The sequence below is a fragment of the Lynx rufus genome, unplaced genomic scaffold, assembly GCF_022079265.1.
Source record: "Lynx rufus isolate CCGP_SWC_20201006 ecotype Redwood Valley unplaced genomic scaffold, mLynRuf1.p SCAF_6, whole genome shotgun sequence".
Lineage (NCBI taxonomy): Eukaryota > Metazoa > Chordata > Mammalia > Carnivora > Felidae > Lynx > Lynx rufus.
The window spans coordinates 29,313,068-29,337,325 of record NW_025814878.1 but is presented as its reverse complement, the minus strand read 5'-3'; the positions used below and the strand labels follow the sequence as shown (position 1 = coordinate 29,337,325).

The 24,258-nt window shown below is 36.8% G+C and overlaps 1 protein-coding gene across 1 annotated transcript in view; it reads left to right on the top strand.

Moving 5' to 3' along the window:
• LAMA2 (laminin subunit alpha 2) overlaps window positions 1-24,258 on the top strand; it is a 475,613-nt gene that overhangs the window by 264,890 nt on the left and 186,465 nt on the right. The window contains exons 24-29 of the mRNA XM_047102999.1: window positions 1,161-1,304; window positions 1,993-2,172; window positions 2,282-2,470; window positions 2,551-2,684; window positions 6,766-6,883; window positions 14,266-14,400. Of these exons, the coding sequence (XP_046958955.1) occupies window positions 1,161-1,304; window positions 1,993-2,172; window positions 2,282-2,470; window positions 2,551-2,684; window positions 6,766-6,883; window positions 14,266-14,400 (900 nt within the window). The remainder of the gene's footprint in view (window positions 1-1,160; window positions 1,305-1,992; window positions 2,173-2,281; window positions 2,471-2,550; window positions 2,685-6,765; window positions 6,884-14,265; window positions 14,401-24,258) is intronic.

Below are 24,258 nucleotides of genomic sequence, written 5' to 3'. Positions count from 1 at the left end.
CCGTTATTCATGGACTTCATGGCATTAAACAAATAAAAATTCATTACTAGGCACAGTTTTTATTCATATATGTTCATTGGCATACACATACACATATTGGCATAATAAGTTCTCTTTAAGAACTTCTTTTCAACCAAAACCCAACTTCTATTCTAGTTGATAGAGACGATATATTTTTAATGGTAAAGTTCAATTTTTCTTTACATATTTGCTTTGCTTAAAAAGGAGTAATTTGGGAAGGAAAAAAAATGACAGTTCTCTTAAGCATCATCAGAGAAAAATCACAGCTAGATAATAGGGCTTATAAAAAAACATTTCTCTTCAAATTAACCCACAATCACTGTACACTGAAAAGATATATTTACTGCTATGGAAGTTCGGTAAAATTTCATCACATAAAAACACTGACATAACAAACAGCGACTGCGTGCAAGATTCAGCTCTCATTAATATTGTTAAATGATGTAGAAAAACAGCCAATTAAAAAGGATAAGAGGGATTTTTTCCCCCTTAGACAGATCTGAAAAATCAATCCCAGGATAAATACAGTTAAGGCTGTGTCAGAGGTATCTTTTCAAGAAAAAGTCTATGCAAAGAGGAACAGAGGAAATAGGAAAATAAAATCCAGGGTGTGATTATTAAAATAGTCTCCAGAATTTCAGAAAGTGGCAGCCCATTTTGCCCCAGACAAAATACAGAGTCCAATGCTACATTACTACATGTTATGATTGTACACTATATTTAATATGCATTGTATGTGTGTATATACATCATATCATGATAATTATATGGACCTATATTGTAACACCCTGACCGTGTTTTACAACTTTGTGTCACACCCCTGTCTAGGAATCAGAGTTTCTATTTTGGTTTTGAAATTTTCATGACTCTTTTGTATTGTTCACAGTGGATATTAGGAAATGTGCTACTTAGGTTTTAAAAACCATATATGGTATCCTTTGCAAGGCATTTATGTATAAATAGAGCCTGTTTTAGACTTAGGAAATCCTAACAATGAAATTAACCACAACTGCCATTTGCGATGTGAGTCTAACACTCAGCGTTCCTTTTTGCTCAATTAAAAAGAAGCATTATTCATTCTCAAGTGCATTTCTCTCACAACTTCATTATGGACCCTGAGGAACTCTCCTCCTCTTCAGGTGCATGTAGAAGGTGTGCGCTGTGACAGGTGCCGGCCAGGCAAGTTTGGACTAGACGCCAAGAACCCACTTGGCTGCAGCAGCTGCTATTGCTTCGGCGCCACTACCCAGTGCTCTGAAGCCAAAGGACTGGTCCGTACGCAGGTGAGTAAGAAACCGCTGAGCCACGTCATGGTTTACTGTTAGTTCTTGCTGGTGTCTTTCAGCCAGGCAGAGGGATAGGAGGCAATGGTAAAGCATTTAAGTAACCTTTTCCCCTGCGCACATTTAGAACTGGGGCCGTGTGGCCTTCGACGATTGGAGTAAATGCTTTTTTATCTTCCAAAAAAATAGTTCATTTATTGTTGATAAGGAAATAGATGCCAAGTAAGAAAGGGAAACGTTGTAAAAGAAGCATTATGTCTTGGGATGGAAGGAAGCCACATTCCGAGTGAGGGCACCCATGAATGTGGGTATGCGCTAAGGCAGTGATGGAAACCAGAACTTGCTGCACATTCACGCTACCTGGCCTTAGAGGATCATTGACTTTTAGGGTGGCAGCATTTTCATTTTTACCCTAATTTTTCCTTAATGCCTCCCACTTTTAAGTTCTACTTCTTATTAGTGTAAATGACCAATTCTCACAGATGTTGTAGTTTTCCCTATGCAAACAAGGCTGAAAGATTCACCCCCGTCCTGCTGGCTCACTCTGCACGAGTTTAGTTTCGGGTCGGAACACCTCCTCGGAAGCAGAAAGGGGCTGCAGGTAGACACGCAAGTCCATCACCTAGTCTTACAGGAGTGCCCACGAGATGTGAACTCAGCCCCCCGCTGTGTTTCGATTCCCGTGCAGGTGACTCTGAAGCCTGAGCAGACCATCCTGCCCCTGGTGGACGAGGCTCTGCAGCATACTACCACCAAAGGCATCGTTTTTCAACATCCGGAGACTGTTGCACATATGGATCTGGTGAGACAGGAGCTCCACCTGGAACCCTTTTACTGGAAACTTCCAGAACAATTTGAAGGCAAGAAGGTAAACGACAAGAACCTCAAAGGCATATGAGAACAAAGGAAAATATACTTTTGGAATCATGCCATGGGGGGCATCATCTAACTCATCATTCCTTATTTTATTCCATCAGTTGACCGCCTATGGAGGCAAACTCAAGTACGCGATCTATTTTGAGGCTCGGGAAGAGACAGGTTTCTCCACCTATAATCCTCAAGTTATAATTCGAGGTGGGACACCCACTCATGCTAGAATTATCATCAGGCATATGGCTGCTCCTCTAATTGGCCAATTGACAAGGCACGAGATTGAAATGACAGAGGTAAGGTTATTAGTTTGGTGCAAGGATGCCAGTGGTTTCGCATTTAGTTTCATCAAAGTGGTTTCTCTTCTTATTGACAGAAAGAATGGAAATATTATGGTGATGACCCTCGAATCAGTAGAACCGTGACCCATGAAGACTTCTTGGATATTCTATACGATATTCATTATATTCTTATCAAAGCAACTTATGGAAATATCATGAGACAAAGCAGGTAAACCCTAATGGAATAAAAGCTAAATTCTTATTTTAGAGTCTATAGGTAAGATCAGTAGGACACAGAAAAGAAAGATTTCAAAGTGTTTGGGAGTGTGATGATAGAAGACAAAAGTCAAGGACGATATCCAGGTCATATGGTGGAGGAAATTACCATTCCCCCCAAAAGAATAATAGGATGAGAAGCAAGTTTAAGGGGAAAAAAATATATATCAAGTTGACCTTTGACCTGGTGAGTTTTAGATGTCAGAAATTCAAGAGTAGCCACATAGGGTAGAGATAGATAACTGTTATGTTGTAAATAGACTACAAGATTGCTGAAAAAGTGACCTTTGACCTTCAGGGGAGCCAGAGAGGGCCTAGTTATTCCCATCTTTTCCAACCATGGGCATTCTCACATGTTCATCCCAGTGTGCCCTACAGCATCGTCCCTTTCCCTGTGCATCATGATGTGAAAGATTAGGAATCACACTGAAGGGAAAAGAACAGAAGAATAGTAAGAGTAAATGTGGTGTCCTGAAAGCCGAAGGGTGAGAATCCTATAAGGGAGTATAGCCTTTTCATATCACCCAAAGAAGCCAATTAAAATGAGGCTTTTGAGACTGACACTTAGGATCACACTGTGCCATTCATAGCACCAGCTTTAGTAGAATCCTGGGGCAGATATCAAAGTTTTAAGCAATGAAAGGGATACAGTGGGTGTAGACTAATAATATGGGTGTATGGGTATGGGTGTAGACTCCTGTTTTTCATGAACATAAATGTGAAAGGGAGGAATGGGACAGTGTCCAAGGCCAAGGGGTGACGGTTTAATCTGAAAGAGAAGTAAACTTGTCTAGAAACCATGAAGGAAAGGAGTTTGTAGCAAGTTAGACATTTAAAATGACAGGATAAAGAAAAAATAATGGAGAAGCCAGATTTCAAAATGACAACATGTGGTCATGTTCCTAGAGTGGAAGGGACAACTTATCCAGGGAGATAAACTGAGGAATTGCACGGATGTAGCTAAGGTTCCTACCATGGAGGCTGAAAGTTGCATGGAGTTCATATACATAGTCTCAATTTCTGTGGCATGTCAGTTTCCCTGTTATTTCCTGTAAAAATATGGACTCAGTAGATGTTTGAAATAGTCTTGTATAATAAATTAGTAGTAGATCAGTTTAGGAAAACAAAACAAAACAGTTATGAAGCCTTTTATTGGCAAAGCAATGAATATATAAATAGCAACTTTCAGATGTTTAAACTATACTAAACATGGAAGAACATCTTTTTTCTTTGTTGGAGAAGATCCGTATTGCTTTTCTGAAGGTACCGTAAGTAGGGCCTTTGGGTTAGAGAATAAATCAAGGACCAAAATTCACTTTCATATCTGTATCCCTATGGTGTTCTCTTTACATTTCTCATGTCTAAGATTATTTTCTGTGAAATGATAAAAAAAAAAGCATGTACTAAAAATATACTGTCAGTGATATCATTAATTATTTTAGAATACCAAGTGTAAATCAGATGGCAGAAGCCAGGCCACATTTCCGTCTCATGGAAGACAGCGGGTAACTTTGTGAGTGTGGAAATTAATCGTTACTTTGCAAATGGCTCCATGCTGCAGTGAGAACATAGCAGTGCACAGAACGTTTTGTCAGTGGAACTGACAGAAGCAGCGTTTTCATGCATCTTTCATTATACTTTCTTTGCTTCCCTCACACCATTTCAACCTTTTATGGTGGAAAAGACCACTTTGTTGTTGTTGTTGTTGTTTGGTCTTTTCCCCTCACAAGTCTCTTTCTCTTGTCACGTTATTCACAGATCTCCCTAAATAAAATGCTTTGGTTTAAGAGATGATTTTCTGAAACTTAAGGATAAATAAATACACCACTTTTTCTAGGCTCAATAAAAACTAAAGCCGTTGTGTATCAACCATAAGAACAAATAAAGCAAAGGACCTGCCCTTACGTTTCTAATACAGTGGAGTTGTGACAAAGCTGAAAAATACATTTGAACCTTCCCGCCCCCAAAGCCCCCGCTAAAATAGTTAGGACATAACCCTGCGTCTTTAAAATAGTTAGGACATAACCCTGCGTCTTTATTCAGTTACAAATTTAAAGTAGTCTCAGAAGCAGAGAGTTTAAGAGTTTTACATGTAGCTTGAGACTTTGTACATAATGTCAGTGCTGACGTTGTTGTTTTCATTTCTTTGCTTTTGTCTTCTACATTTATATGAAGGATATAACAACTTTGCATTTCGGTATTCACTTAAATAGAAGCTTGAGTTTGGCCAAATCCCTGATTCAAGCAAAACAGTTCCTCTCTCATCTCCTGAGAAAAACCAGGTGTATTGCACAAATATCTGTTGTTGACACGCAATTCAAGTTTTACTTGGTTTTTAAATTTTTTTTAATGTTTATTTATTTTTGAGAGAGGGAGAGAGAGGGAGAGAGAGAGTGCACAGGTGCATGAGCAAGAGGGGGAGGGGCAGAGAGAGAAGGAGACACAGAATCGGAAGCAGGCTCCAGGCTCCAAAATGTCAGCACAGAGCCCGATGTGTGGCTCGAATCCATACACTGCAAGATCATGACCTGAGCTGAAGTCAAGACACTTAACCGACTGAGCCACTCAGACACCCCAAGTTTTTCTTGGTTTTTAAATACTCACTAGCCTGTTATGTGCATGCATAGATAAGAGAAGGGAAGAGGATGCTAGGAACTCATGTTATAAAATATCATAAAATGCCGAAGTAACTGACTTGTGAACAAACACCATGTTACCTTCTTACTCCCACAGAGAATCCAGGGGGACATAAAGGTAGACTCTTTCTTACAGGAGGGGAGTGGTTTGTTTACAGATCTAAAGGCTCTGTCTACTAAAAGGAGGGGAGAGGAAAATCTGAATTTTAATTGAACATGTGCCTCGTAAAGGCTGGCTGATCTTCAGGGTGCAGATTACAATCTAGCAAAGTCAGAGTGTGCATTCCTAATTCAGTGTCTATAAAACCTACCTATGCTTGTTACAAAGTTTATGATTCAAGCTCCTTAAGCTATTGGAGGTGACTTTTAGTGAAGCAAAACTATTCGTTTTCTCATTTAAAAGTTTATTTGCAGAACATTTCATGTTACCAGTTAGTCAGTCATGAAATAGTCTGAGTTTATGGACTGCATATATTTTTAATGCATAATTTCAAATTAATGTAAAGGGTATCGACATTTTCACTAGGAATATTGTTTTCAATTATAAGGACCTTTCTACCAATAGGAAAGGTGAGTTAAGATACTTGAAGGATTTATTTAATAAAATTAACAAAATAACTAATTTGAAAGGTACTCTATCTCAGAAAGAGATCAGCGTTTAATTAGAGTATGCTCAATCGTTGTTTTCTAGATGGTTTTCTAAAGTTCTTGAAAGGACATTCAGAGACTCAAGAGGAAGAAATCAGGCTGGTTGTAAATTAAAAGCAATTTCACTAGTGACTACGGGAGATATTCTAATGGGGAATGACCTTGGTTTGTCTGTTTGAAGGAATATAAATGTCTAATTAATTGGCCATGTCTACCTGAAGCCACTCACATTTTAAAATGTGGAGAAAAAATCTTCATAATAGCTTCTCAACAGGACATCAGACATCTAATTTACTAAACTCCTTATGATTTATGTGAATATTTTACTAATGTGTAATCTCAGCCTTTGAGGAAGCAAAGATACAGGAATAAGTCGAATTTAGGCAGCTTTCAAACAACAGGACAGGGGCGCCTGCATGGCTCAGCTGATTAAGTGCCCTACTCTTGATTTCAGCTGAGGTCATGATCTCACAGTTCAAGGGTTCAAGCCCCGCATCGGGTTCCATGCTGACGGTACGGAGCCTGCTTGGGATTCTGTGTCCATCTCTCTCTTCTCCTCTCCTGTTCACTCTCTATCCCTCTCTCTCAAAAAAAATAAATAAACATTTAAATTTTTTTAAAAAATAAATAAAACAATAGGACAAGCTCAAGGTTATTGACAAAAACCTGAGAAGACTGTAGGATTGGGTGTTTGCTAGGTGAGTTTAATGTACTGCTGTGGTGATCCAAGCACACACTCACTGTTTCTAGGATTTCTGAAATCTCGATGGAGGTAGCTGAACAAGGACGAATAACAGCGGTGACTCCTCCAGCTCGTTTGATAGAAAGATGTGATTGTCCCCCAGGCTATTCCGGTTTGTCCTGTGAGGTAAGCTGGCTCCCACTAACCTGCATTAGCTCAACTCACTTAACCAGCCAAATGGAAATACTTCCAGAACTGTCTTTGCTGCAGTCAGGTTTACTTCTTCATGCATACCCGTAAACTATTCTTTTTCTTTTTTTTTTTTTTTTTACTTTCCACTCACAGCGTGAGACACGGTAAGATCAGGGTGGTGTTATTGTTACGTAGAAACAGGAATCACATGTGGAGGGAAATATTTGATGAAAATTAAGATTTGTAAAACTACGGAATAGTCAGGAAACAAGAATGTTTTCATAAGGCACATTTAGTATATCTGATCTATTTTCTTGGCATCTCTTCTACATGGCTAAAGACATCTTTTAAGCTGCAGTGATTATGAGACAGGATTATGTTGGGCTTGGAAAAACTGTTTTTATGTAGAACGTGACAAAACTTAGGCACTGAATAGCAGACTGTTCCCTTTCACATAGGCTTCTCAGTAGGACATATACTGTTCCAATAGTGACGCTATCATTCAGTCATTATATTTCTAAAATTGCCTAATTTACTCTGGGATTTTCCTTTGGTTATCTTTAGAGTTGGCCTATTTTCTAGATCTTTATCCTCTGGAAGTCTATTTCATTTTTGTGAATATTAAATATTAATAGGAAGAGTATAGTGTGGGAAGAGGTGGAATGGATGAGAAACTGGCCTGGGTTTGAATCTCGACGTCACCATATACTTGGACTGAGAGCTTGCACCATTTACTAGTCCCCTTTAATCTTTGCCTGGTAAATCCCTAAGCCCATCACTAACTGCCTCCACACTCACCCTCTCCTGCCTCCCCACAGTGCAACCAGAGAAAGCTGGCATGAGAGGGCTGTTCCAGACCTGCTCTGGCCCTACAGCCCACATTCCCTCCTGGGGAGGGAGGCAGATTGGTTGGTCCCCACAGCGTACCTCGTTGGATATTTTTAATAGCTGAGCCTCCTATGAAGGTGAAATGAGCTAAGAACCTAAAGTATTTCTTATACTACCTGGCAGTAGTCAACGTGGGTTGATGCTAATAGTATTATTATGGAATAATTCAATGTATGTCCACATACTGGTTTCTTTGAAAAAACTTCATGCATCTTTTGTAAATAGGATTTGAGAAATCCTAAAGCAGGTGATGGCACCAGGTCAAAACTAAAGTGACTTAAAATAATGAATATAAATCTCTTGAGATGTAGCCTATTATAATGAAAAGGGGTTTGGTCTCAGTGAAGCCTCCCTAGTTTCACCACTTGGACAGGGCATTTGCTTGCCTGTTGCTGGACCTGAGGACTTTTACCTATAGAATTATCATGAGGATTGATTTAAATGAAAATATGCGTGTGAAAGCCCTATTGTAAACTGCAGTGTCATTCAACTTAATTACCATTATATAAATTCCACATTGTTCAGAGAAGAATTTCATAAGAATAACTGCAAATATCTGTGAAACATCCTTAGAATAATAGCTTTGTGATCGTTTTGAAAGACAATAGTCATATGAGTGTGTCTATTTTGATCATAAATAATCAAATAATCCACCTCATTATTAAATCATAACTCCTACATAGACATATATGCACTTGTACACATACCAGTAAGTATATGTATTGTACTTATATGCACAACCAACCAAAATACACATATGCACACACAGTGTAGTTGTGAACAATGAGACAGTGAATGTGGCACATATAAAACATGCTACCTTTCCAATGAGCATAAAAGATTCAAAGATACAAGACAGAAAGAACTTGAGACTTTTCTAGAATTTTGTCCCAAGAAATGTTTGATTATAACATTACTGTGTGACTTTGGTCAATTCTTTAATTGCTATAGGAGTTGTAACATAGTTATCCAATCTATAAAAGAACACATTGGGTTTTGAAGTTGTAGAATTCTCTGAGTCTGCAATATGATTTTGCTATAAGAAGTATGGAGCAAGTAGGCAAGATTGACTTTTACTTGTCCTGAAGAGAAAGCTACTACAGCTTTATTTTTTCTGCATTTATTTAAAATAATGCTGTTCACTTACAAATAAAAATGTTAGTAGAGTAACAAATTATTTTAATTCATTCTACCTTCCACTCCAGATTTTAAATGTTAAATTAAAAATTCTTCTTCTTGGGGCACCTGGGTGGCTCAGTTGGTTAAGCGTCCGACTTCAGCTTAGGTCATGATCTCACAGTTTGTGAGTTCGAGCCCCACATCGGGCTCTGTGCTGACAGCTCAGAGCCTGGAGCCTGTTTCAGATTCTGTGTCTCCCTCTCTCTCTGACCCTCCCCTGTTCATGCTCTGTCTCTCCCTGTCTCAAAAATAAATAATCATTAAAAAAAATTTTTTTTAATTCTTCTTCTTGTTATCGGTAGGCTTTTTAAATAGCATATTCTAAAACATACTTTCCCATTAATCTTAGCAATTTTCCATCATTATATGAAAATATGTATTAGCACAAATAAGGAAAATGATAAATGAAAAAGATTAAGAAAACTAGGAACGCATACAAACTAGCATCTTCGTTGGGCTTCACCTATGTCCTGTGAATTTCACTTAAGCTCCTATTTACAGACAATAATTACAGTAATACCTTAGTATTGAGATTACGGGGATAAAGGCCTATCTCTCATAATAAGGTGCCCGAGGTGTTCTCCACATCCCATTGCCTCTAATCCATTATACATCTTATTTATAATTCATCTTGATTCTAAAGTGTAATTACCCAAGCATAAAATCTAATCATCAAAGCAAGAGCTAAGGACAGTTTTGAAATAATACTTCCCATTCCAGTAACATATGCTTTGGGTCATGAATACACAAAGCAATTCCTTTACAATATTTTTGCCAAATGTATGGTATTCTAGAGACATTTGCATTTACAAGCTATTCATTTCGTGTTTTTACCCAAAATGTGGTTGCAAATAAATAAAATTAAGTGTTAGTTACTGCTGAAAATATAGCCAATTGCGAAGACACTTCGCCTTTATCTGTTACTTATAGTCTTATGATGCTACAGCCCTGTTCATTGAAAATGTTAGTTCTAGACATACCTACTTACTACAATTTATGATTTGAAGTAAAAGACCAGATTACCTTTAGAAGTGAAGACCCAATTTCCTTACCACATTTGTTGATGTGACAGCTGTTGGCTTTACTATCTTTATTGAAGCTGTTTCTCACCATTGTCTCAGTTAATATTATTGCCCAACTGACCAAAACAGACCTAAACTCAGGTTAGGTTGTATGCAGAAATGGAAAATAGTCAGCATTGAGTATGTGGTTCTCTGCAAGAAGACCATGGTAATCAAATATTTGCAGATGATCTCTGGATCATATGTTGTTCATTTCAACATCTATCTCCTCACTCTCATGGTAAAATAAGGCTTCTGGCTCACAGTTGAATGGCTGGTGTCCACTGAGTCACCATTCAGAAGTTGTTACTTTGGCTACTAAAAATAATTTTTTAAATCCCCCCAAAATATATACCTATTATCAACTCACAAAACTCAAGACAAAATAGTGAAAATAGACTTTTCTTCTTCCATACGCACATCTCTTGGGATGCCCTGCACCACTTTTGTTGTATGTGGAAGAACCAAAGACTGTTTTCATGTGCATACAATTATTGAGGAATATGGTATGGGTAAGTGGTATACACTGATATTCTGTGATCCGATGTGGTGTAGAACAATTACTGTTGTTTTTATTTTTAGTCTGTCTTCAATGACTATGTTTAACAAATTATCTGGAATAGAGGCATCTATGTTGATATAGTATATGTCAAGCACTAAACATACATCATCTTATTTAATCCTCCCGACAACCTTATAAAAGAAAAAAAAAAAAAAAACAACTTACCATTTGCTGGATGGATCCTGTACAATACCAAGCACATTTCCTGGTATACTTACATCAACTTTGAGTATATATTGTGATCCCCATTTTGTGGATGGGAAAATGGAAGCCCAGCCCAGAATCACACAGCTAGAAAGCAGCAAAACTGTGATTTGAGCCTGGATAAGTCTGTTTCAAAAAACCTAGATGCACTTGCATACTCAACTAGAATGTTATCCAGATCCTTACGTTTGAGGTGAGGAAACTGCAACCACAGTGTTCAAAACCTGCGTGGAATTATATGTAGTAAGCGGTGAACAAGAATTAAACTAAGGACTGCCTGGTTGCAAAACCCATCTAAGACAGAAGATAGTGTTTCCACTGGCAACAGCACAAGTGTCTGTTTTTCTTGTTAAAGTCTGAGGAGAGAGATGGGGATGTTGTGTAACCCTGCACCTGGAGATTCTCTGTTCTCTTTGTCTTCATTTCCTTGTTTCCTTCCTCCCACGTTTTTGTGCAAATGTGATTCATACATTTTGATGAGATGCCATATTATAAAAATAAAAATGGAAGGACAGCAGAAGATGATTGAGCTATGAATAATTTTTGCACATGGAAAGAAGGCTTTGGAAAAGTTTGAGTTAGAAAGAAGGAGATACTATTAGGACCGTGTTTACTTATTTGCTTTTTTTAAGTTCTCCATTTTGTTTCCGAAAGGATTTTAGACAGGACTTGAAAAAGTAGCTATTATCTTTCCTCTTTTATTCCGACTCAAGCATAATCATTCTCATGAATTTTACCCCCGTTCACTGAGAAGAGAAAATATCTGATATGGAAAAACTCCCTCAAAAATATCAAAAAGTGGAAAGAATAAATACAAAAAAATATCCAAGAAAGGAGGGGACTATGATGGAATAAGTAACATCCAGTTCCTTGAAAAAGTGTTCTAAGTTTCTAACTCTTGCATAGTCTCTTTTGCTTTGCTAACTCTTAGAAATTTAATCTGTCAGGACATAAAATTTGTCTCAAGTGTTAGCACTGAAAGAAAAATCAGAAATCATCTGAGTTAATACACCTGCTCATTTGTGGGAGGGGGAAGGCATGTCTCAGTGACACCAGGCGACTTGCCTGTATTCCTCAGACAAAACTATCGTGCAAAATTAAGGCTTTCATAGTCATCTGTGCCACAGTGCCAGAGTCTGAACGCCTTTAAAAGGCAAACATTAGCAGCAGAGAATGACGATCACATCAATGATTCTCAATTCTGGCTGCTTATTAGACCCAGTTCGGAGTTTGAAACCCTGGCCCTACTCTCCACCAATTAAATTAAATAAGAGTTTCTGGAGGTGGAGCCAGGTGTCAGTATATAAAACTCCTCAGATGATTCTATGTGCAGCCAGGGTTGGAAACTGCAAAGATCGGCCTAGAAGGTTCAACACAGAGCTCCACTTGGAGCTCAGGCTCAAACTCCTACTATGGGTGGTTTTCCTTTTTGTCCTGCTATGTTTCCTGGGAAGAGCCATAGAAACAGGAGAAACTGGGTGTGTGTTATGGTAAACTTCACCTGTGGTGCTCACCTTCAGCTTTCAGTTTATACCACTGAATTTCATATAATTCCTCAATGAAAACTCCTGTTTCTGAGTTTTATTCTTCCTCTGAGATTTCTTTTAAACTTTTCTTTGAGGTCTAAAGTGGAGCTAAGAGATCTTAATTTGTGTGATTTTCACACTGACACACACACCACTTACACCCTAAGCAAATACACCAGTAAAATAACAATAATTATATAGGTGTCCGAGGGTGAAATTCATGTAAAGAAAATCCAGTTTTATTCTATAGTCCACATATGAAAGAATTGGAACAACTCATGCTGTGAAATATTTTTCAATACACCTTGACTTGTTTCTTCAGTTTCTTAGATGAATTACTCAGCCATAATTCCTAGACTTTATTTGGTAACAATGGCAATATGAACCTTGATTTTAAATAAGATGAATAAAGACAATGCATTATATTTAAATTTTAAAATGTAATATGTATTAAAATATATTATTAAGTCCACCACAAGACAAACGAGACTCAAAATATTTTGAATACTGTTCCCGATTTTCTTTACTGGATTGCTCGAAGCTGGGACATTATTTAATCTTCTTGGAATTTCTTATAGGCTGGGATAAAAGCAAAGAGACTCTTAATTAAATGCTTAATGGAGGGGCGCCTGGGTGGCGCAGTCGGTTAAGCGTCCGACTTCAGCCAGGTCACGATCTCGCGGTCCGTGAGTTCGAGCCCCGCGTCGGGCTCTGGGCTGATGGCTCAGAGCCTGGAGCCTGTTTCCGATTCTGTGTCTCCCTCTCTCTCTCTGCCCCTCGCCCGTTCATGCTCTGTCTCTCTCTGTCCCAAAAATAAATAAACGTTGAAAAAAAAAAAAATTTAAATGCTTAATGGAGGTACTTTTGCTGTATCCAAATCAAAGTAAGCAAGGAGAGTGCTGACTATTGATCTTTTTCTTTTTCCAAGGAAGCTTTTTGTATATTCCACTCTGGATGACCTAGTCCAGAACCAAAAGAATGCAGAGGCATTAGAGAGTCCTTCATGCATATTTTTTTCCTGCTTATTCAGCAATCACTTTTCTTTCATCAATGGGAACAAGATATCCTGTGACGAAAAAAATCATACATAGCCAAGGTGGTAAAACAGTCCCTTTATAACCTTCACTGTGATCTGAAAAACCAACTCTTACCTTTTACTACTAAATCAAACAACATCTGATAAATGCAGTAGCTTTGCATACCAAGAGGACTGAGTCTGGAACACAAGACTATTCTCATTACCTCTTCAGAGCTGTGGGCTTCCTTCCAGAAAGCCAGAGATGTTTTTGAGACATTTGCATAATAAACCCGAATGAAGATAGAAGTCTTGATTTTGCATATGTCAGCTTTGCGAGCAGTTTTCTGTTTGCTCTCAGATTTTTATTGCAAAATGAAAAAAAAAATGGATCAGGGAAAGATAAATTTTATTGGTGGCCTAATATTCCCAAGACAGGAGAATTTTGAATTTCTTGCTTTTATCGTCTTTAAATTATATCTATATAAATAATGCAACCATGACATTTTTTCTATTTAATATTTCCCTGAGTCTCATTGGACATTTGCTAGTTATCCATCAGGCACAGCAGAAGCAGATTTTAGGTTGTCAAAGACATTGGAATTCTCTCTCTAGTCCAAATGACAATTTTATTTAAAAATAAACCTATTTTTCAAAAAAAAAAAAAACAAAAATAACTACTTGAAGTTGTTTCAGACTGAGTGGTATATGCAAATGACAGCTTTTCTTTCCAAGGTCTGATGTCTCGGATGCTCCCGGTACACTTGAAGGACCACACAAAAGTACACATTAGGAATCAAAACTGGCACTTGTGTTTATAAGTGATGTTGCCTTTAATGCAGGGAGGGGAAAAGTAGTCCTTTTTAACCACTGAAGAACCCAAGTATTGCTAAATGAAGATTTATAACTTGGCTGCCCTAATTGGTTTCCTTTTCTTTCAGACATGCATGCCAGGATTTTATCGACTACGGTCTGAGCCAGGCAGCCACACTCCTAGACCAACCCTGGGTACCTGCGTTCCATGTCAGTGTAATGGACACAGCAGCCTATGTGACCCTGAAACTTCTATATGCCAGGTATTTACCTGATCCTTCCGTGAAGAAGGCCCATGTGCTCATTTATCTTTACACATGCTCAGATACCATGTGCAGAGGCGAGAGAAATTGCAGGGAACTTAATTGTGTATGTGTGTGAAATAAAACATGCAGGAAAAAAAAACATTTACCCATATTATGCATTTTTTAAAGTAATTAAAAATTGATAATTGGAAAAGCCACTGCTCTTGTCGAGAAATAAAATATCAACAGCATTTTAGAAGAACACCTGGGAGCACTACTATTTATTTAAAAATACACGAGGACTTTTTTTCTGATTACACCCGCAAATAAACTTATTAAAATTTGGAAATGATAAAAAATATTTTAAAAAGGTAAAAATCATCTAAGATTTAACATAAACATTTAAATTTTTAGGTATTTTCTACCATTTTTATGCATGCATTTACAAATTAGATTTATATAATACCATGTGTGCCATTTTATGTTCTGCTTTTTGAGCATGTGGTGTTGCTGGATGTTCCTTGAAATCTTTAGTCTTGATTGGATATCCCATAATTTAACCATTTTCCTTAGAATTCCAGCTGCTCGTTGTTGTTGTTGTTGTTATTGCTGTTGTTGTTGCTGTTGTCCTGTTCATGCTAACACCCTGCTCTCTACCATTGCCATCCACCTTGGAACAATCAGGACTCAAGAAATTCAAGTTTGCCGTGTCACCACTTAGAGTTCCCCAGACTCTAATCCTCACACAGCTCTGGACATCAGATTTGCTAAACCCATTTCCCACTTCTCATCTTTGGAAACCCCTTCAGTGAGCCTTCTGGAACTCAAGATTGGAACTCAGCAAAATCCCCCACATATTCTCCCTGTTCACTTAGTATTCTCTTCATTTAGCTCTCCCTGACATACTGCTCCTCCCACAGCGCCCCCAATGAGTAACTATCATTTTCTCTCACGCTTTTCATTTGCCTGAGCATGAAGGTAGGCAGGCGTCCTTGCTCCTCATGGCCACTTTCATATCATCCTCCTTTCTCCCTCATAACAACACCCAGCTATGAATCTCATGCCCCCATCTATTTGCCCACTACACCTGCTCGTTGATGTTCTCTATTAATCCTCAGGTCACCCACCTCCTTCCCTGAAGATTTTTCCTCTGTATCATTGTTCTACAATTATTCCTAATAATTCTTGGTGATTTTAATGTCCATGAAATTAACTTTTCCATACCCTTAACTACGTTTCTTGTTCTTACTCCATGGTGCTATTCTAGAACTTGTCATTAGGAGTAACTGCAGTGACTCCACAGTCTCAAGGTCAACTATACTCTTTTTGACTACCATCTCTTTACTCTCCAGTTCACTTTTTAATACATCATCTTCAACCTTTTTAGTTTCACCATTGATGCTCACACCTATTCATTGTTCCTTACCTCTTTCATGCCCTCACTTTCTCAACCAGCTTAATATTCAACATTCCATTGGTATCACTGCTTTGTAATGTTCATTTCTCGTGCTGCTCCTTTACTTATTTTCACTCCATGAATTCTAACACTGGGTAAATTCTACTTCTTCTAAGCTGAATGTGGCTGATGAAAAACAGACAAGTATGCTGTCTAATTTCACCATAAATTCATTATCACTCACTTCAAATGGACCCTTCGTGTTGCTCTGCGGTCGTGCCATTTTTCTTTAGTCCATTTCCCTTCCCACATTTCTGGATGCTTATCGCACACCTTCCCCTTCTCTTCAAGCCCTCAGCCCCCTCCCCGAACCCTTTCCAGCCTCACTCTTAGTTGATAGTCATGCTCCTTATTATTTCATTGAGAGATTAGAAGCAGTCAGAAGAGAACTAACATGATCTTCCACTACCATTTGCACCCACTTTTTCTGCATCTGTGTGCAATTATCTGAGTCTTCCATCATTTTGGATGAACTTTTCTTATTTCTAGAAAATACCAAGTCTGTACTTATGCTTTAAATCCCAGCCTTTTTTTTTTTAAGCTTATTTATTTATTCTGAGAGAGAGAGAGTATGAGTGGAGGAGGGGGAGAGAGAGAGAGGGAGAAAGAGAATCCCAAGCAGACTCCACACTATCAGCCCAGAGCCTGATGTGGGCATTGAACTCACAAACCGTGAGATCATGACCTGAGCCGAAATCAAGAGTTGGCTGTGTAACAGGCTGAGCCACCAAGGTTCCCCTGATTCCAGCCCTTTCTCCTGCTCGAGGGCATTACTCCACCCATCCCTGTTTCACCCTCCCTCTTGTATCATCACTTTTTGGTTCTTCTTCTCTCTTCCAAATAATAATAATAATAATAATAATAATAATATAATAATAATAAAAACAAATTCTCTTGCCTTCACTTTCCCTCTTGACTTCTACCACTTCCTTCCTCTCCTATACAGTGAAGAGCTATTTATACTCTCTCCACAATTTCTCTCCCACCATTCTCTCTTGAATTACTAAAATCAGGCTTTTACCTCTACCAGCATGCTGAACCCTGCGACTAGTGTTCATCTATCAGTCTTCATCTTTCTTGATTGCTCAGCAGCATTTGCTACTCTGAGTTATCCATTCATCTTAAAAGTTTTTGTTCAGTTTGCTTCCTTGGACATGCTGTTCCAGGGATTTCCAACCTGGGTGACCACACCTTCTGTCTTCTTGGCTATGTTTAGCTCCTTACCTGAGATCTACACACTGGGGTTCCCATAGTCCTTGGAACAGTTTGCTTCTCTAACTACACTCATTCTCCTGGTGATCTTACGCAGGCACATGTCTTTCAATACCTACACTGAGACACTATGATATTTACCATTGTTTCTATGATTCAATTTGAGATTCAACTCTAATATTTCTAGAACTTATTGTGGTATGAGGAGGTATCTTTCTCCAAATATGTATTACTTTAAAGAAACATTTATTTATTAAGATTTCCTTTTCTCTTTGATAAAGTATGGTGTCCGAATACATATAAATTTGTTTTATCCATATTAAGATATGTTTGAAGGATCATCTATTCTGTTCTCTTTATCTTCTAGTTCTTATTACAGTATTCTGACTACCTTTATTTTATATTAAGCTATGGTACCTGGCAAAGCAAGGCCCTTTTTTTCTTCTTCTTTTCTAATTTCTTGACTGGATGTAATTACATATTCTTCCAAAGGACAGAATTTGATTCACAATTTCAATCTCTTTACCAAAAAACATTATTGGAATTTTTATTGGAATGGTATTAAATCTATGTGTAAAGAATTTCTGTCTTTACACTATTTAATTAGCTTCCCTCAACCCAGGAAAATAATACTCTTCTCTATTCAAAACATTTTGTGTCTCACAATAAACTGTTTTTGTTATTATCTGTATAGGTTGTGCATTTCTCATATTAAACTTATTTCTATGTATCCTACACTTTTACTTCAATGGTGAACATTACATTTTTTTCTGTTTCAGTGTATTTCCTAATTTCTTGTTACTGATAAACATTAACAGAATAGAGTTTTTACGTGTGTTTGATATCCAACCACTATTTTTTAGTTCTAGAAGTTTCTCAGTTGCTTCTTTCAATTATTTTTATATTTATAATATTATTTGCAAATAATTATAATTGTGATTATTCTTGCCAGAAGCTGTATCTAGTATAATAATTTTATGTTTTTGCATTAAGTCTTCTAAAAATGTTAAATACAAGGATAGTCAGCTTCCTATCTTACTCCTAATTTTAATGTTAGTGTCTCAAGTCTTTGACCCCAAAGTATGACGCTGGTGGTTAGCTTAGGATAAATATTCTTTGCCATGTTGAAAAAACTTCTTTTCATTCCTGGCCTCTTAAATATATCTTCTTTTAGTCAAGACAGGATATTAAAATTGGTCATATGCTTATTTGTGAGGAGTGAAGTAAAGGTAGAGATACATTTAAGATATGAGAATATATTTCTTTTTACCTTGAACTGAATGATGAACACTTTTATTGACTAGATGAATAACTGAATAATATTAACCATCCTTGAATTCCTGATATAATTACTATTTGTTCAGTCTGGTACTCTTTCACCAATCTGCTGGCCTGTAAAATTCAATAAATAATTTCAGGAGAGGGGATTAATTTATACATTCTTCAGTGAGAATTAAATGCATTTTTCTTTCTTATGCAATCTTCACTGGTATTTTTTAGCAAGGCTTTGTTTAATTCATATGATTAATTTAAAAACATTCTAAAGGATACAGTTTAATTTCATTGTTTTAGGATAAAAATTGTCATCTTTGAATTGTCCTCTTTTGAGTAATTGGCTATTATAGCTTTTTTGTGCCACAAGTCTATTTTTTGAGATATCCCCAGATGAAGTGAAAAATAAATACATGTGCACATCAAATATGCACAGCTAGTATTAGTTACTATACTCTAAATTTTTATATTTTTCTCAGGGAACATACAACTTTTGAATTCAGGCAACTTTGTTCATTTTTGAAATAGCCCCAGGAGGCAAATAGGAAATACCTATTATTACCCTGATGGTATGACTGAGGAAACTTGAAGCATACTGATTTCTTTTCTGTGTGGATCTCAATTTAATATCAGCTCCATTACACAGAGCAATGCCCTCTACTTGGGTAGAGCGGTCATAAGCATGACTCTGGGGTCCGACTGCTTTGATTCCAGTCCTGGCTTCATCGCTTGTAGGCTATGGAAGCCCAGTCATTTTATCTCATGCTAACAGGGTCTCCTCATTTACAAAATGAAGATAATAGTAGTACCTACTCATAGTGCTTTTGTAAGGGTTCAATGAAATACATTATAAAGGGTTTAGAACACTACTTACTTAGTACATGATAAGCTCCATAGAAGTGATAGCGATGATGATGTTGATAAAGGTAATAATTACCATACATGTTATCCACTCTTTAGAGTCTAAGAATCAATGAGATGATAATTAATCAAAACATGTAAACATCATTATCTCTAGCACTATGCTAGATTTCCTTACTTTTATTTTCTTTATATCTTTCTTTAAAAAAGAACAAAAACACTATAGAAAGCTTTACAGTCTAAGCATTTCAACTTTTAATAAAACCCACATCACTTTGCAACTATTCTCTTCATAATTCCTAATGATACTTACCAGAAAGCTGTTGCTTTACTTTAGACACTAATATATCCTACACAGAGACATGTTGCTACCAATAGCTCAGTGACTATTGTCCCTTAATGAAAATTTTCTTCAAAATGGAAGGACAAAACCTATATGATATTGAACCCCAAGCCCAGGGGGAAGAGGAGGTGAGTGAACAAACACTAATCAGTACACGCACCTACACCCACAGACACTCTTAAGTAGGTAAGTAGATAGGTAGGTAGGTTGATAGATAGAGTTGGAAGATAGATAGATAGATAGATAGATAGATAGATAGATAGATAGATAGATGATAGAAAGATAAATGACAGAGTTTTCAACTTTATATAACACACACATCACTATCTATATCTTTACCTGTATCTATATCTATATCTATCTATACATTTTTATATCATCACTACACCCCACCCCCAGTCAGTATTACTTTTCCATTTTTTTTAAAGGGAATAGTGAATTCTCAGCTAGCTCAAATAACTTTTTCAACACCAAATAATTTGTGGAAATATTATTTTCACTCTATCACTATTCTTATTTTAAAATGAAAAGAAAAAACAGAAATCTCCGTTATTGATCTGCTTCGTTGTCTGAAACCACCAGAATCTGTGATTAACCAATTAACCTATATTTTGTAAACAGACTCATAACACAAATCTACTGCATTTAAGGTGTTTTGTAAACCTTATTTTATTGAATTTATCTAACAATATTACCAAAGTAGAATTGTTAGCATTTTTTTTACAACTCTAAATTAACACTTAGAAAATTTAAGTAACCTACAGAGCATTGGATAAAATGTATTAGAATCAGTTTCCAAATATACTACAAAATGCTACCTACAGACTGTGAGAGAGAGTAAACACACTGTTATCTGATTAAATGAGTTTCATTTTGAAGGCCCAGGTGAATTATATCCTAGAATACTGATAGAATCTGCGGATATGATTAAAAGCCATGTATGAAAAATATTTGCAAAATCATGAAAATATGAAATTTGCCATAGTATGGAAAGCAGTGAATTGTCACTCCTGGTTTGTAAAGGAAAGTAAAATGTATCAAACATTGATTTTGATCTCCAGTAAAACTTAAGGATTTCTTACTTAACTGTCAAGTATAGAAAAAATAAACAGTGCTTATTAGAAAACCAATTTGTCAATAAACTTCATAAAAAAAAAAAAGAAATCAGTATAATTTCACTCAAAATAAAACATATCAGAATAACTGCTATGGTTACTATATGTATAATATCTGAGACCTTTCCTGAATACCATTACAATATCAAATTTATCAGAAAGTGTGATGCATCATATCTGAAAATCAGCAAAAATAATGACAGTACCATATATCCAACCTTAAAGACTGGTCTCTGTAGATAGATTTTTTTCACATTTATTCTTACAGTAAGCTTATGAGGTAGATAGAATTGTTTCTCCTTTTAAAGTTGATGAACTAATGCTGACAGAAATTAAATACTTTGATTAAATCATAAGCCAGTAAAGGCTAGCTCTATGATCCCAACTGTAGTTTGTTTAAATAGGCATTTGACAGAATGTTTCATGATGTTTTTACAAACAAACTTGAAAATATAGGCTCGATGGTAATCAGTTAACAAGTTTTATGGGTGTGGTTGCTGAACTGTGTGCTATAGGTTCTCGGTTCATGCGTCCAATGATGAGATCTAGGCTTTCACCCCGTCCTGTTTGAAATCGTTATCAGTGATCCAGATGAGATCTATCAAATAGACGACATAAAGCTGGAAGTGTTATGTAATGCATCAGATGGTGGTCAAGAAGCTAAAAGAGCTTGACATGTGGAAGTATGAGTGACAATTAACAAGATGAAATTAATATAAAAGATTTTGAACTTAGACTCATTTCTTTTTTCATTCTTGTGGCATTTGATAAACATTCCGATGTGAAGGTATTGTGGTAGGTGATGAAAAGATATCAAGGTGGGGAGTTCATGGATGGGCCTTGCCCTCTAGGAGCTTATATTCTAGTGTTTAAGAGCAGAGGAAAAGACACAGCACAGAAATGCCTATGAAATAGCGCAACACATAATATCACTCTTGAGAATATAATTAACCTCTTATTAGCCATCTAAAATATAGAAAATTTTCCTAAAGGTTAATTTCTATACAAGAGAAAAATTATGTCCACTGTTTCAAAGCAGACAGAAGAGTCATATGAAATGTCTATGTCGAAAAGTTTCAAAAACAGCATCATGATTTATGTGTTGTTTTTGTGGACCTAACCAGAACATTTGATTTTGTTAACCAAGTTTAGTATGTCAGCAACCCTGTGAAGGATTGACTGTCCAGAGAGGGTAAAGATATTTTCTTGATCTGTATATAGAGTTGTAGGTATAATAGCAGCAACTATATTTTTGAATCTCTGTATTTCTAACAATGATCAACATTATCTGTGTTTTGAGCCAATTATTAATGTTATATTAGGTTACATAAAATAATTCAGTATGTAGTCAGTTTATTTTTACAAAAGCAAAGTGTGGATAATTGTTCAAGATCCTATGTATTTTGTGGCACATGTTTATTTCAACAACTGTAAAATATGTTCTTAAAACATTCCCCCAGTTAATTCTTATTTACCATTTGACACCTTGCTGAATGATTTAGACTGTAATTCATAGATAATTATTTTATCTTCAAACCATTTTCTCTTTCCGTGCTGCTCTTAAAAATGGAATGGATATTTTATTGTTAAATTACTGGTTTCTTTGAATGGCTGAATAGAAGACGATCATGGTAGTTTTACAACAAATCCTAATACAAAATATGCAACAAAGCATCTAGCTCTGCTAACCACATTTCTATGAAGTCATTAGGCTTGAAACTTGGCCTTTTTCATCAAGGAGACTGGCCAGTTTCATCTATACTTCCTATAATGTGCATTCATTCATGCAGTCATTCAAAATAGTCATCAAATGTCTACCATGTTTTAATCATTGTGTTGAACTAGAAGGAGCAGTCAGCCCTGACTTCAGACATAAGGGAATGTTTATCAGAGAAAGCAACATTTAAAATGAGAGCTGAAATGAATGGTTGCTAGCCAGGTGAGAAGATGGAAAAGCATTCCCTAACAAGGGATTTGCATATAAGAAGTCCCAAAGGAAAGAGCATGGCATAATTTGAGAATTTCAGATGGTCCTAAATGATTTTAGCATAGCATACAAAGGTTGCAGTGGCTGGAGGTAGGGCTGGAGGTAAACAGATGATAAAGGTCTTTCTTGCCATGATAGAGAGTTTTAAATTCATCCTGAGGATAATGGAGAACTAACACAGGCTTTCCAGCAAGAGAATGGCATGGATTGATAAATTCTGTAGGATGACCACTCTGATTGCAGTGTGGGGAAATCACTGGGTAAACAAATTTAGAAGCAGTATCTTTAGCTAAATTCTGTCCTAGTAAACCAGGTAAAAGATGAGAGCGGCCAAATAAAAATAGTAGCAACAAGGAAGTAAAGAAGCAGAGAGTAATAGAATCATGGAACATGATGATCAAACAGGCTCTCTGGAATGAGAGAGGCCTCTAGATTCCTGGCCTGGGTAATTAAGCAAATGATAGTGACTCCAGATGAAATGGGCAATTAGCCCGTTTACAGAGAGATGAGCTTAATTTTTGACATTCAAATTGAAGGTGCTTTTGGGTTATGTAATAAGATTTATCCAGGGAACATTTGGAAATGTAAACCCAAAATTCATTAGAGATATCTTTCTAGGCTGAATATATACGATTTAAAGGTTTTGGCAAAGAGATGATAACTAAAGTCATAGTAATGGATGAAATCACCAAGGTACAATGTGTAGGGAAAAGAAGACAAAAGAGAGATGAGAATCTTTAGAATCAAGGACCAATCTTATTAAACAGAAAGGGAAAAAAAGTCCATGAAACAGTAGCCATAGAGTTAGGAGAAAAACCAGCAGACTAGACCATTAAAGAAACCATAGAAAGAGAATAGTTCAAAGAGTGGCCAGAAATATTAGCTGCTGCAGAAAATTCATGTATCATGAGGACCTATTATTGTCAGTAAATTTTGATTTATCAAAAAAAATCTTATGAGTGAGCCTGGAGTTACAATAATCAAAAATTTTTTTTAATCAGGGAGAGTTAAAAAGGATAAGGAAATAGAAATCAGGAATGGAAACAATGCTTTTAAAATGTATAGGGGTGCCTGGGTGGCTCAGTTGGTCAAGCCTCTGACTCTTGGTTTCAGCTCAGGTCATAGTCTCACAATTCATGGGTTTGAGCCCCGCATCAGGCTCTGTGCTGACAGTATGGAGACTGCTTGGGATTCTCTCTATCTCCCTCTCTGTCTGTCTCTGTCTCTCTGCCCCTCCCCCACTTGCACTTGCACTCTCTCTCTGAAAATACATAAATAAACTTTAAACAAATACAATAAAATGCTTATCAGAGATACTCTCTAGCCTCCAAAGACTAGAGGCCCCAGAGATATTTTTGAGCTAGGAAAGTCTTGGAACAACATCAAATGCTAATGAGAAAAATGAGCAAAAAAAAAGAAAAAAATGCAGAGGCTGGAAAAAACAGAAGGCAGGAAAGTAAGAAATCCAGTTTAGGATGAGAGTAGCTTTAGACAAAGGACAAAACACTACTTCCCATGGACAGCAATAAATTTTAAAGGGATGGAAAGTAGTACAGGACTGATGCCAAGTCTTTCACAGGAAGCTGAAAGAACACTCAAGTGAGTTCTTCCTTTTCTCTGAAAATCTGGA